We start from the raw sequence: 15,078 nt of genomic DNA on the forward strand, positions 1-15,078 counted from the left end.
TGTGAGAAATACTGTATATCAAACCCGAGGAAGAGCGTGCACATCTAACTCAACCCTTCAAATAATGCCAAGATAAGTCTTCCTCTTGCTATCCTACTGGGGGAACACACAATAAATCTACGCTCACTGAAATTTGCAATGGTGACTGTAACTCACTTCTCTTCAAGAGCTCGAGCGCAGTCAAAATGCAGCTTCTTTTGATCATAAATTCAAGTCATAGTTCATCTCCGAGTCCTGCAGGCACTACAGTATGTGACTCTCCAGACGTGTTAGTTTTCTCTTTTCTTCTTCTAAAGTCTGTTTTTTTGCATGGTGATGCTGATGTACAGGCCCAACCTCGCTCACATATTGGGCTTTGGGTGCCTCTCGTCACTGTGGTGGTGAATTTAGAGACTGGCTATGAAAGTCAAAAGTGAGCCGGCCAGGCAGGTGCCATCAGCGTACTTTGGCTTTGCCTTAGAATGTGACAAATAAGTCACCATGTCAAAGGAAAACAGCAATCTTTCTCTTTTTAACCAAATAATGAGTTTGTCATAGGACCCAATCTGTCTGGTGAGTAAGTGGAGCTGAGCAGGAGCACAAGGACCTCTGCTTTCCCCTTGAATCGGCCTGAGCCTGCAAGTCTGACAGGCATATCACTTTCCAAATGTGAGGGATAATCATCCCACTAAATTTAGACTATTGATCAGGTGTGGATGTGTGCAGGAAATGTGGCCAGCCATATAACATGTTGCTTGAATTCTTTGTCCCACTTCAGAAAACACAGACGAACAGAAAAATGTTTTCCTGTCATTCCAGATACAGTACGACAAAAATAACTTACCAGCATGAAATCCATTTTTTCCCCATTACTCCAACAGTTGATGAGACACACTATTAGAGAAGCACTCAATGTGCCCTTGTGTACAGATTTTCTCCCTTAATTTTGAATTAAACTATGAAGTGTTTTAGAGTATTTCTATAAATATAAAAATGTTTTAAGCTTGTTTTCATTTTAATAATTCACCGTGTAGCCATGTTTTTAAAAGCTTTATTTCTTTACCTTTCAGCAACATGTTTTGATCAAACTATCAAGATGATTGTTATGATTTCTTTTCAGAAAGAAAGTTAATAAAGTTTCAATGACTGTCTCCTACAGAAAGAGAAAGAGAGAGTCTGTGAGAACACTGTATGTGGATGTGTGTACACAGGTGGGTGTGCCTGTCCTGTGAATCCACACTTGCCTGCGGAGGTGGAGAATGTCGCTGTTGACTGTCACACTCTCACACTTTCCTGACACTTTTACACCAGCACCACAGGAGCACAGGGCGCCTCTCTTTCCGGCCATATTCAGATCACACACTTGCATCACAACTCCTTTTTTCCTGAAATTTTACTATGATGATTCGCATTATTCTGCTCTAAGCCAACACATTATAAGCAGTGTATTTTTATTTAGACTAATTATCATCTCTCCAGCCAGTCCTCTATTATTAAACCTCAACATGGGTCAACCAGATAACATCTAAAATCTAGCATCTAATCTATCATCATCAAGAAAGTGTGCAAAGTATTCTTTATTTAGCTTTTTTCTAACAGTTAAACACAAGTGGTGTACTCGTTAACGGGGACAAGTTTCACTCAAATATGTATTCCTTGAATAATGTTTGTGTGAAATTTGAGCAAACTCGTGTGGAGCTCAGTCTGGATGTGAGAGCAGCAGGAAACAGGTGGAGCTGTCAGGACAGCGCTCATCTCCACAGATGTATACTTGAGAAAAGGAAAGACCTTCAAGCAGTGACCTTAAAGCACACCTGTTCACATATTTGTCAAATATAATCTAATTTGAGGTAACCAAGGCATATTTATAAACCCAAAAACTGCACCACACAGCTGCAATATTGAAGAAAAATAGAAGTCATGCATACTCTGCCATTATACGGAAGAAGACACATTGCAGAAGACGATGATATGATATTAGGTTCAGTTCTTACCTGTGCTCCACATTGACTTCAGCTACTCCTGCTCTTAATGACCGGGTCCAGTCTCTAACACTAGCTAGGTAAAATGAGAAACAACTATTTCCTTTGTTGAATCCTTGTACAATTAAACTGATCTGGCTTTTTGCAAGTAGAAGAAAAACAATTAAATTCTCATTATTTTGAAAAGATTCCCACGATCAGTGAAAGGAAACAGCATATACTTGAGTAATATGAAGGACATGTGGACATAGAGACCGCATACATACACGTTGCCTCTGTCACCTCCCCTCCACCTCTCTGCATCATACCTCCTCCCTCCCTCTTACTGACAGACCTGGTGAGAGCAGTCGTGTCAGGGGAAGGAGCGAGCCGTTTGCCGAATGCTGTAGCGGGGACTCATCAGCAGCAAAGAGGGCAGAAAGGTGAGCCAAATGTCAGTGAAGGCGTGAGGAAGTCAGATCCAATACCAACAGATGAGAATTACCCACCCGTGAAAGGATTTTTGGTACAGCATGTGGATTGAATTCTCCAACATTTGCAAAACACTCTTAAGCACACAAGCCTTTCTACATCTGCAAATTCTTCAACCTCTAAATAAACCCTGTGGTCCCACTGGATCACAGCACAGCTGCTGTACCTCAAACCAACAGCAGTGTTTAATAAAATCTGATAAAAAAAGCAAAAATTCAGATATAAATAAAAGCAGAGTGACGACATAACACACGAAGAAATTTAAAGGTAAATTCTATTCTGCAGTAAGCAGTCATCCACCACATAGGCCAACTGGAGCTAGCTTTAATGTGACATCAGCTGTACAGTGAATGTCCAACTCATTCAAAGCCTACTGTTTGATATGTCCTTACACAGCATCACTTCCTAGAGTGCCTCCAGTGATTAGTGTGCGAGTGTGTGTATACACAGAGTCACACACTCACATCCTAATAAGCAGGTACTGCAACCCCCACCTCCCCATGCATTCTGCAGAAAGATAAGGTTAGAAGGGGAAAGGACAGCAGTTTATAGATGTAAGCATTTTTTTAGCACCCAGGGGCCTCGGGGTAGCGTTACAGAGTAACAGAGACTCACTGCGGACAAAAAACTGCCCCCGTCTCTCTCAGCAATAAACATGCCATTAAAAGTAGCACCAAAAACCATTAATGGCTATAGTGTCTCTATTTACTGTTAGGTTTCTGACACATACACATGTAGGGGAAAAAAACTCAAGCGTATTAATAATTTCTCAGTAAGAATGCTGGATCGTATTTGTGGTTAATACTGTAAGCTGGTTCAAAGCCAGAGGGAAGGAGAGAAGGCAAGGCGGGTTAGGTTGCCAATTTTATTTCAACAATAAAGACAAACAGATGTCTGTGTGGAAAACCTCACTTCACAAGTTAAATTTTTGCTTTGTTTTGTTTGTTTGTTTTCTTTACCTAAATGATTTTTAATTGAACTTTTGACTCATTCCCATTCACTGCTTTCCCCTCAATGTATATCTGCAGTGGTTCTTCTTCTTCTTTACTAGCAGGGCCTAATTTTGCCCACAGTTGTAAGTTAGTAAAGTTTTACTTGTATAACAACTTTCAATCTTAATATAATAAAGATATTCACAACAAAAAACTGTAGAACATAAGAACAAAAGCAAGTCTAAACAGATCCTCGCGGCCTTGAACCTGGGGAGGATTTAATCAGTGAAAAGTGAAAACAGCTGCAGAAGTGTGCATGGCAGTGATTTAAGCACATGTCAGGCTGAGTCCATCCTTGGTGACATTATGGCGAGCGTTGATGTGCTGGCAAAAAGGTTTTACTCATTTGGCAAAATGTACAGTCATGATTTACGTGAGCAAAGTTTTGTAGACTGGCCATTTAGAGAGGACTGCAACTGCACGCCTGAAAAGGTATGACGCCCATTGCAAGTAACTGAAATCTTGATGCTTTGGAACATGATTAGCTAGCTTGTTTCCATCATATTTGTTGTATCTACAATATGTTATGGATTTACACAGCGGTTACCTTTGGTCAAATCTATTTTCTAACCGGTTGGTTTAACTGGGACTTCTTGGGAAAATATTTTTATTTAAATAGTTGAACTGCTTTCTAAATATGACTTAACATTTTGTATTGACACCAAGTATTTAAAGGTAATATGTAATTAAGTTTAAGTGTAGGTGGTTCAAACTGTACACAGGAGTATTTACACTCATCTCCATGAATCATAATTGTAACTGATGATGATCATTGGTATTCCACTACATACTTTTATGAAAGCCTGGCAGTGTGCAATTTATGGTTAGGGAGGTGCCAGATTCAGTTTCAAGTGTCCAGTGCACAGGTTTGTCCCGGTACCTTCTAGTCTTGTCATGATAAACAGGCTGCTGACATCTTGCTTTATGAGCAACAACATGTGCCATGTTACCCTCTGAAGTCAAAAGGAGACCATCGTCAGGTTTCATTTTCAATGAAACTTATTCCTTTGCAAAAAAACTTCTTAATTCTTGGCCTGCCTGGCAACAAAAGGGTTCAGACAATATGGTCTCTCTTGCTTTTTACATTTGCAGATGGCCAAAGCTGGGTTTGTCCACTGCCCCAGTGAGAATGAACCAGATGTTGCCTGCTGCTTCTTCTGTCTGCTCGAGCTCGAGGGCTGGGAACCAGATGATGATCCCTGGTAAGAAAAAATATGCTACCTGGGGTGCAGCAGTTAAACATTTAATTTGTATCTACATTACTCAAACGTGTTTCCTATATGCAGAAGACCGACTGCTACATGAAGTTGATAAGTCATAATCAGCATTATGTTTTTGTTTTTAATTGTGTTTTTGCTTATTATGTACATCTGACAAGGTCTGAACATGAGAGGCGCTCTAAATGTGACTTCTTAACCATGGAGAAAGACTTCACCAAGCTAACAATGGCTGAATTCTGTCACCTGGAAAACAAAAGGCTAAAGATTTACTACGTAAGTGCCCATCAGTTGGCTGTGTGCAAAGACACTAACTCTTCCTCAATTCTTACTTTTCCCCCCCCCCCCCCCCCCCCCCTTTTCCAACATTCTCCCTTTAGAAAAAGGTCTGGCACAAGAAGATGGCTTTTTTGAGGGATGCCATAGACCATACAGTTGCGGAGCTTAAATCTAAGCTGGACTGATTCTATGCATTTATTCATTGCATCTTATTTTATTTCAATACCAGTCTTGAGTGTTAAACAAGAACCCGCAGCCTGACTCACTGGTCGGATTGGATAGCAGTTCATAAAATTCAGCCTTAGGCGAATGCGACACTTTCTTTACAGTACCGTCTTTGACCACAAGATGGTGCTTTTGCATTAAAGCTGCAGTTTTGCTATAACGCTGATACACTTTCTGAAATTCCCAATCTCTCATCAAAACCTTAACAAATGCACCTCACTCTGAAATGAAAGCGCACATTGAGCTGGATTACAATGCGGGCTATATTCTCTTTTTTTCAAACACTTACTTATCATCTCCCTGAACGTGCCACCATCCCTACCACCCCTTTTCAAACCTTGACCCTGGACAGATGGCCTGAAGCCCCTCCTTTTCAATACCAACTGTTGCCCCAGTAACATCTGTTACATATAGGGGGACAGTGCACCGAGGGCTTGCCAGGATACTTCTCTAACTCTGAGGGGGACTGAAATTCAAGAGATGCTGCAGCTGACAGTAGAAGGCGTGGGAACGATGGTTGCATGATAAGCACTTGACTGGGTTTGTTTTGCACTTAAAGAACAACGGTTTAACTCTGAAAATCATTTAAATTTTTCTCCTGTCTTTATGCAAGAGAAACTGATGCAGGGCTCTGTTTGTTTCTCACTGTGTTTTGTGGAAGGCTTGGTTGGATGACGTGAAGGATTAAGAGATGCTATCCCTTCCCCAACCTTCCACTGTTCTGGATTAATGTCTAATGTAACACTCTGGCCACTGAGCCCAGATCAGCTGCTTAATTCTCTCTTATCTGCTCACTGCAGAGCAAATTGAAGAGAATATTTTTAGACAAAACTAAAGTAAAATGCTCATAGGTGATGTAACATTTTTAATAAACTGTTCTGCTTTTATAATTTCCTCTGGTCTCTTTCTTGCAGTGCTGTTGTAAAATATTTCCTCAAACTATATTTTGTTCTTTAAGCTAAATGCATTCATTTAAAAAAGTTAAAGGATATGAAGGTGTATGGGGAAAGATCCAAGCTTTTTACTGATGAGGTGTTTGGGTAAGTGGTGTGGTTTTGCGTGAATACATGGATCATAAGGGGGATGTGTGCAGTAATTGCTAATGTAACTCTAATCAGGGCTTATACCCACATCCTGTGTCAATCCACTTATTTATGTGTGCTCCAGAAAATGAACAAAGAGAATAGCTTGGTATGACTTCTGTCCTCAAGTGGCACAGATGTAACAGATGAGCTTATCTGTGGGAATGGAGTAAAATATTTTAAATTACTGCATCATAACTAAGCTGGGAAGATGCCCTTTCACCTTTTCCCATCCTGTTATTTAAGACCTGAATAAACCTAACAAATCACACTTTAAAATAACAGGAGTCCACAGAGCACTATGACACATGCAGATCTAATTCTAAGCTTATTAATGACTGTGAGAAAGGATTGGTCATGAAATAGGTTTCTCTTTAATAAACTGTAAGCGGCAAGTGTAGCAGATGGACAAATTGACAGATGTTACTAACAGAAACTTTACAACCTGGGCTTTCCAGTCCGGCCCCATCTGTTGCTCCTGCAACCAGTGCCTCCCTCTACCCTCCTCCAACGTTTCTCATCAGCATCTATCACTGAATCTTCTCCTCTCATTCTCCATAGTGCCCAAAATGAATGACATCAGCATTTACCCCCTCATATGACCCGGTTTAACCCCTCATAAACAAAGGGCAAATTAAAAGATGTCATGAGCGCAATGGATACACTGAGAAAGGCAGGATGATGTTAATGTAACTTTTAAAGTCTCACGCTCTTGTCTCCGTCTGAAAAGTTCTGATGGGAATATTATAAAAAGGATAAATGACTGGCATGTAAAGAAGCCAGCTGACACAGAAGCTTAGACGCCATTGTGATTGTGGACCACAGTCTGTGAGTGTGTTTAAATGATGAATTTGCTGATAGACGGCCAGATTAAGGACAATGAGTTGCACTGTTCATTGTATTACAAAGGGGGGGGGATAAACATTCACTTCATTTTCATTTTTCATCAAATATTCTCTCATTTCTGGCTGCTTCTCCTCTAAGACACCGCAGCCCGTCTACCTTGGCTGTGTTTTGTGCCCTGTTCCAAAGGGACCTCCATCTGTCCCTACACTCAGCCCATTGTGGTGTCCCTAAGCCCAGAAACTTCCACAATGTAGTGGGCGTGTGCAGGGGGGCCAGGGTAAACACGACAGCATCCAGATCCCATTAGAAGCTCTTTAACTCTAACACCCTAATGCTCGGAGAGAAGTCTGGGAGGGGAAGGTCCACCCCTCATCCACTTGCGCACAATGTCACCTTTACACCCACTTCCATAGGTAATGAACCTGGGAGCTACCCTCTTTCTTCTCCTCCTCCTCTCCTCCTCCCCCTCCATTTCTGAGTTCATGTTTCATATTTTAAAAAGAGCCCTTAAATTCTATTTTATTATTTTTTCCTGACATTAATATAAATATTTAAACTTTCAGTTGATGTTTTAGTGTTTTATCAGAGGGAAAAAAACATCATTGACTATTTATGACTGAAAGCTGTCATTTTAACAACACCTTACTTAGAATTTAGTTAATAAATGAAGTTAAACCTCTGGCTCAGTACATTTTTAAAAAATTATTTTACTCAGTCAGACCGTGCTCCATTTTCTCTTTCTGTCTTTGCCCATACCTTTTTTTTCCAGCCATCATCTTGGTCATCCTAGCTGCTCCTGAGTGTAGGGTGTTTCTGTTTTGGGGGTGCTCCACATCTCAACCAAGCCACCCATTGCCTTATGCACCCCACAGAAGCAAGCATGTGTGTTTATGCATGTGCGCTGAGGCCCAAGAGGAGGGAGAATCACTGTGTTCACCCTCAGCTTAAAGGCAGAGGGATTATCGGCACACAGACACTGATTAAAGCCTTCCAACGTCCTATGGCCCCATTAATACAGTCTTAATCACAATGCTTTATCCCTCCATCTACCTCCTATGGATCAGGACCTTTTCATTTTACTGTGAGCAACTCTTGTTTAGCTAGCGGATTAGGCATGCTGTACACGAAAACAAGAAAATATAAGCAGAGAAGTGAATTAGAGGAAAAATTGTGCTTTATATAGACATAAAGCTATACATAGGCTCATGCTGTCAGCAACTACTGGGCTATATTCATATATCAATAAAAAGTACTAAAGTTGAGAAATCATTAGCTGAAGCATGGGACCCATAACCCCTGTGTGCTGATATCTGACATGACCTCACTCTCCCAGGGGATTGAGCTACAGGTTGTGTTCCCTTGCCTGTCGCCTCAGCCAAGATGGCATCACAGAGCATGTGTTCCCTTCCCATTACTAGACCCTCATCATCATGCCCTTATTATAGACAAGAGCCACTTGATGTGTGTGTGACGCCTGTGATATATGGTACTGTAAAGTTATGAACCTTTCTACTATTTTTAAGTATTTTATTACAATAATTATTGGGGGTTTTTCCATTTTAAAATAATTTGGGTTTTTTGCACAAATTAGCAAGAAAAAATTACATTTTAAAAGCTTATGGCACGTATATATTTCTGAAATTGCTGCATGAAAATCTCCGCCATGCTCCTCGCGCAAGACTGTCCTGTGTTTTCTAATCTTGTATCCAAAGTCAATTTATAGGGATTATGTCCATATCCACCCACTCATGTATAGTCCATGGACTATGGAGGATAAGTCGTAACAGCCCCCCCAACACCACCACCACCAAAAAAAAAAAAACCACTACATTCTCTCTCTCACACGCACACACTGTTTTTGCTGTAGCCGAATAGCAAGGACACAAAGAGCATGCATCAGCTACTCTACGAGTACTTTCTCACACTGTCTGCCTGTGTGTAGAGCTATGTGTCATTCCTTCATCACGGCTGACACACAGCAGCAGAGGGGACAAACTTGCAATTGAGGATCAAGGACCTCGGTCACCTCTGCTGCCCTCTGCTCCTCTCTCCACTTCTCCACTCTTCCACAACACACTTACTTCCCTTTGCCTCTCCCATTTCTCTCTTTTATGCTCTCACTCTCTGCTCTTTCTCTCTTTCTCCCCAAATTGGCCCAGCTGTCCATCAGCCCCCCACCATTCCCCCAGCTGTCTGACCTCCCCAAACGAGGAGCCCAACAACAATACAGGTCACAGGTCAAGAGAAAGAACAGGCTGCGTTCACAATAGACCAGTGGCGCCCACTAAAACAATCATTCCCTTTTCTTTTCCAGCCCTTCTCCACTGTTGCCAGGACTGGAAATGACAAATCTCTGGAGGGGTAGCTGAAGGAAACGAAGGGGGAGTCCTCTTAGAGAACAGCATCCAAAAGCACCTTCCCCCTTTTTTTTTTTTTTTTAACAATTGGCCAAAAGACCACAAGGATAAATACACTCATGCACTTCATCTTTGCACTCTGCCGCCCTGTTCTTTGTTTATTTCAAGAGTCATCATGTCCCTCAGCACAATCATGAAAGTCAAAACTGATACTCCGGTCATTAGTTGAGTGATATAAATGTTTTAGGAACTTTGCCAGCTTTACATTATCTCTGGATTGATGTATCCTTATTTCTGCTTTGCTGAACTTTTTACCCATTTATGGCATTAGTATGTAGAGACTGCATTATTTTAATATTCATAAAAGCTAATCTTCTTAGCTACTATATAGCATCCTTCTTACACATGTGCTGTGTCTCAAAGAAAAGCCAGGCTAGTTTACCATTCAGTAAAACTGGATGAATTATTGGAAAATGAGTTCTTGCCCTTCAGTGTTTTGGCATGAGCTACATGGGAAAATGGGACACATGGGAGAGAAAGCCAACGATAGAGGCTCAGAGCTGTGACAGGTTCACCTGTTCCCCGGAGCAGTTTTCCCATGGCCCACAACAGCCTCCCGCCTGACCTGATAGAAACCCCGGAGCAAGCCTTTGAATGACATCATGCACAGACTCTTTCTCTCTCACACACACATGCACACACTCATATCATGCAACAGATCTCTATTTCCCAGCCACAAAGTACTCCTTCATCCAGTCTTGCTGATTTCCCCTTTTTTTTTTTAGTTGGCACACTCTTCTATTGTAAAATGATTTAGAGCCACAGAAATCTAAATATACTAATTAGCTATCTGTGTTGTTTGTGTAATATTTATTTTGCATGTAAAAATGCATTTATGAGTACAGAAAAATGCCCAATACTGCACCTGCTGGTAATCGTGACCAGATTACAGGGATATTCTGAAAATGATGCATCTAAAACGATGCACAAAGCTAGTGAGAGCGATGTAACAGCTGTCGCTGACTCACATTTATTTATTTTTTAAAACCAGAACTTGTAATTTAACTGAAATTGTAATCGAGTTGATGAAAATAATTTGTCCTCTGATGTGAGGGCTTAGCAAAAAGAGTCATCTCTGTATTATCTACTGTGCTTTATATATAAGTGTAATACTAAAACGCAAAAAGAAATCTAAATGAATGAAAACATCACTGTACCAAGCTTGTGTTTACAGCCAGTTAGTGCATGCGTTTGTCTTTCTGTTAAACTAAAATGTAAGAAATGGATGAGAGCATAACATCACAAAAAGACATGGCACACGTGTTACTATGGAAATAGCATATAATATAAGAATATTTATTTAATTAAGTGCGAAACAGCAAAATATTAACAGTACAGTATGACAAAAATTGTGACACCAAATGAACAAGTACCTGAAAGACTTAAAATAAATAAATTAAATACAGTACAGCTACCAGTGGCTGGCATCAACCCAAGACAGTGAAACAGAAACTGTGCTGAGAAAAATATAAAACAGACAAGACATTATCAAAATAAATATTAAATACAGGTATAAATAAATGCATTGCTTTTCTTAAATTCAGAAGGAAACTGGCTGTAGGCCTCAGTGCACAATGGGGGACTTTTTGATCAATTTCTTTTTATACGTAGACGTGTAAATAATAAAGTATTTGTTCAAACATAAGCATCTGAATAATGCTTCAGCAAGGACATCTGATTTGGTAAACTAATTTTTACTTCAACTCTTTAAAAACTGACGGAGCAATGTGTTCAAAAGAAGATTAACATATAAACAAAAGTGAAATAAATACAATAATAAATGTTATGGGTGCATGTTTCAGGTAGATTGAGTTGAGGTGATGAGTCTTCTCTCTGAGCATTCAGTGCTCTCCCAGAGTACTAGACAACATAAAAGCAAACATTTTTCTCTATACACTCAGTACCACAGTCATCCTTTTTTTACAGCAGTTTATACAGGAGCAGTGCTTCTACTCTGGCTATTCATAACAGTCACTCATTCACTGGTACTATCACATTTCAGATGGTACCCATGTGAGAGGTGATGAGGTGAGGGGGAGCAAAGGAGTCAAAGGCCACATCCAGGGGCAACTCGTAGCGAGAAGCCTGTAAGAGTGGGTGGGCCTGAGGCCCCCCTGGTAGGCTGCCTGTCGTGGACGTGGGGTAATGGTGGGATGAGAGGTAGTGAGCATGGTGGGGTGTGTAGTTCCTCTCTGACTCATGCGGAGATGGCTCCTGCTTCAGGGCAAAGTTGCCACTGATGCTGAGTGGGGGAGTGAGGGGCCCATCGTATGGAGGAGTGCTGCTGCTGCACTCGTTAGGGGAGGGGTTGTCATATACAGGCCCCTTGAATCCTTTCATTTGGAGGAGGTGCGATGCCTCGAGGGAGCCGTAGGGTGGGCTGGGAAGGCCTGGGGATGGGTAGCTGAGGGGATGGCCAGCCACCATACTACCCATTCCTGGACCTCCACACTTGTCTTCCAGCTTATTAAGAATCATCGGACTGGGTCCCAGCTGCAGGCAGCCAGCCACAAGGTTGCTGGTAGGCTGGGACAAACCTTTACACAGCATCTCCACAAATCCATGACTCTCTGGGGACTGGCCACTTTCCAGCACCTCCGACAGAGCCCAGATGTAATTGCGGGCCAGCCGCAGAGTCTCAATCTTCGACAGCTTTTGTGTCTTAGAGTAGCAAGGCATCACTCTGCGCAGAGTATCCAGAGCATCATTTAGCCCATGCATACGAGAACGTTCTCTGGCATTGGCCTTTATTCGCCGTGCACGAAACCTCTCCTGTCTAGCTTTGGTCATCTTCTTCTTTTTAGGGCCTCTCCTTTTGGGAGCATTTTCTCCATTTGGTCCATCCTCTTCATCCTCTTCCTCTTCCTCCTCTTCTTCCATATCCTCACTACCCAGTTCTGTGCAGGAGCGGAGGCGACCCCCTACAGTCAGGCCATGGCGCCCCGTCAATTCTGGGCTTTCATCTCCATCCTGTGAGCTGCCGTCATCATCGAGCCAGCTGAGGGAGCTCACCAGCTCACTCACATCCCCACTTTTCCCAAATGATTTGGTCATCATTTTGATCTAAAGAAAAAGAGCCCACACAACAAATTCAATACTTTGGGATTCAGTGTCTGTGAATGTAAATCCTTGAGGCTATTTCCCCATAACGTGATAAAATTGTATTATTATTTATAACTGATGGGTACCAGAAGAAGCACACACTGACTGAGAGTGCTCTCATTTCAGCAGGGCAGTATGGACAGATCACTTATATGAAGTGCAAGCACCTCTGTCGCATAACAGTTCTGAAATAAATCCAGTAATTATTTCAAATCAATCTCACTGTGAAATTTGGATATTAATGAATAAATGGCTGTTTTCAGAATGAGATGGATGAGTGGTTCCCTGCTGTTATTCTCCAGTCTTTCAGAGACGCTGTCAATCTGGGACACCACGGGATTTACTCAGTATATAAAGCTCAAAGATTAAACAGGCAACATACAAATCAACAAACATGTAACCCCCCAACACACACACACACATTTCTCTGTTAGAATACCTTCATTATTATTATTATTATTATTATTATTATTATTATTATTATTATTATTATTATTATTATTATACTTTTTGCAGAGCAATCTATATCGCCCCAAAATCACATTTTAAATGTTATTTTGTACTTTAATGTTAAGTGAAACGAAGAATATTTGTTATTGTTGTGCAAAAAAGTCCTACTTTGTGATTTTTAAAGTAATTTAAAGTAACTTGTAGAGCGAACTTTGGGCTCGTAATTCTGTCTTTACTGTACATCCCACTGAACATAAAAAAGATAGAACTGTAAATAATAGGATGATGCTTGGGTGATTTGAAAGGTTTTCACAGCTGTAAATAAGCTTAAGAGTTTTTTTCTGCAAAAATTTCATGTGTTAAATTTATTAGCTCTAATGTGAGCCATATGGGTTTTTTTCTATTTCTTTCACAAGACTTGGACATAAAATGTCAACTCACCTGTTTGGGATCCGTTTTCGCTTCGTTCACAACAGATTTTTAAATGTTAAACAGACTAATAAAAGAGTGATAAGTCCACAACTGCTGTGTTTCTTTCTTCGCGCACCGGCCAGTGTCCCTTAATCTTCTGCTCCCTCAGATGGCCATGAGTACGCTTGGAACTTTCATCTCCAAATGACACGATCGGGCTGATATTCTTTTTGCCTTTAACCGGCAAGTCCCTCCCTCTGCCGCCCCACCCACCGTCAACTTATCCAAACGCGCGTGGCGTGCTCGTGACCAGAAGTTTTGGCAAATGTGCAGCGAGCGAGAGAGTGAGACAGGGTACATGCATAACATTTTTTTTAATCATGAAGTCCGTGAACTACGAAAGGATGGGTGTATAGGACGTCAGAAATGCACAGCGGCCAACAAAGAGGAACTTGAAAACACTTGGTAGCAGTTTAAGGAGCACATGCAGTGTTATTTAGCATCTTACAGCCTTTCATAAGACTCTTTCCCCAAATGTGACTTTGCTTATACCACTATCTAAAAATATGTTTATGTCTAAAACAAAACTAATCATTTTCCAATCTTCTGCTAATCCCGCCTTATCCTACTTTTTTTTTCTAATTTTAAGTTGTGTTGCAAAATTATTGCCGCTATAGGTCTACAAGTACCACGATTGCGCGCAAATTGAAATATATGTTAAAGCTATTTTTTAATAAAAGAAGAAAGAATAACTCAAACTCAATAATAAACTCAATAATTTCCCATCACAGATTTCAGTATTACGCAGGAGTTTGCTGTTAGATTTCCAATCACATCTGACTTGAATGAAGATCTCTTGTTGTTGCCCTCAAATCTGAAAACACAGAAATCGTAAAATCCACTGGACTGTTTGCTGCTGCGCGAGTGTGTTAACCATCGTAATCGATTGTCTATCTCTTCATTAGTCGGTTGGATTATACATTTTCCACTTCATTAAACGCAGTGTGGGCTTGATCTTCAATGAGTTAAGAGACGCTCTTCCTTATGTGCGTATTTAAGTGATTTTGACAGCGTGGTGTGCGGAGAGCAGGTGTGTGCGCTGTTCAACCACTCATTCAATTGTTTCCTTCAATTTTTAGCGTCATATTTGGCCCCAAGGAGTTGGCAATCTGATTACTTAGTCGATTGGTCCTGCGATCGAGACACATTTAGATCAGCTATGCTTATGAGAATCCATTTGGAAATGTAATCAGCTACACCGTCTAGTTACTGGATTATCAATGATACATTTGGCTTATGACTAATTGCTTTTATGCTTTGCTTTCTATGTCGTTTTTTGTTTGTTTGTTTGTTTGTCTTTTGTTTAAACTTTAAACACGTACAACCTAACTTTTCAGTAGACTCTTTGAATCAAACGCGTAGTCCACGTGACGTGAGTTTACGTCTTTTATTAGGCTTCACAAATCTTATGTAAATATTGGTCATTTTGCACACTTTTAACTACAAATGCCAAAGCACGAGATACGCCCGCCAGTCGTCGTGCGTGGCGAGCCGCAGCTCAGTGGGGGTCTATTGTTACAACCGGCCACTGACAGACGGGGTCTCGCGAGTCGCACGTGCCCCCG

General features: G+C 41.0%; 2 protein-coding genes across 2 annotated transcripts; one reads left to right on the forward strand and one right to left on the reverse strand.

Annotated features, from left to right (window-relative positions):
• Window positions 1-3,686: 3,686 nt before the first annotated feature.
• birc5b (baculoviral IAP repeat containing 5b) lies at window positions 3,687-6,035 on the forward strand. The gene is made up of 4 exons (XM_082517879.1): window positions 3,687-3,856; window positions 4,517-4,626; window positions 4,803-4,917; window positions 5,022-6,035. The coding sequence occupies exons 1-4, from the start codon at window positions 3,731-3,733 to the stop codon at window positions 5,103-5,105; spliced, it is 435 nt and encodes a 144-aa protein (XP_082374005.1). The 5' UTR covers window positions 3,687-3,730; the 3' UTR covers window positions 5,106-6,035.
• A 4,730-nt stretch (window positions 6,036-10,765) lies between these two features.
• On the reverse strand, window positions 10,766-13,675 carry neurod4 (neuronal differentiation 4). Its single transcript, XM_082517874.1, has 2 exons — window positions 13,484-13,675; window positions 10,766-12,553 (listed from the first exon to the last, which is right to left on the reverse strand). The coding sequence occupies exon 2, from the start codon at window positions 12,545-12,547 to the stop codon at window positions 11,489-11,491; it is 1,059 nt and encodes a 352-aa protein (XP_082374000.1). The 5' UTR covers window positions 12,548-12,553; window positions 13,484-13,675; the 3' UTR covers window positions 10,766-11,488.
• Window positions 13,676-15,078: the final 1,403 nt, after the last annotated feature.

This window comes from Aulonocara stuartgranti (genome assembly GCF_965226115.1).
Source record: "Aulonocara stuartgranti genome assembly, chromosome: 20".
Classification (NCBI taxonomy): domain Eukaryota; kingdom Metazoa; phylum Chordata; class Actinopteri; order Cichliformes; family Cichlidae; genus Aulonocara; species Aulonocara stuartgranti.

Bases quoted from the DNA above. Each gene is read 5' to 3' on its own strand.
- birc5b (XM_082517879.1), top strand. From the start codon at position 3,731: ATGGCGAGCGTTGATGTGCTGGCAAAAAGGTTTTACTCATTTGGCAAA. The intron at 3,857-4,516 runs GTATGACGCCCA...TTACATTTGCAG, and splicing joins GCAACTGCACGCCTGAAAAG to ATGGCCAAAGCTGGGTTTGT. The intron at 4,918-5,021 runs GTAAGTGCCCAT...TTCTCCCTTTAG, and splicing joins AAAGGCTAAAGATTTACTAC to AAAAAGGTCTGGCACAAGAA.
- neurod4 (XM_082517874.1), bottom strand. From the start codon at position 12,547: ATGATGACCAAATCATTTGGGAAAAGTGGGGATGTGAGTGAGCTGGTG.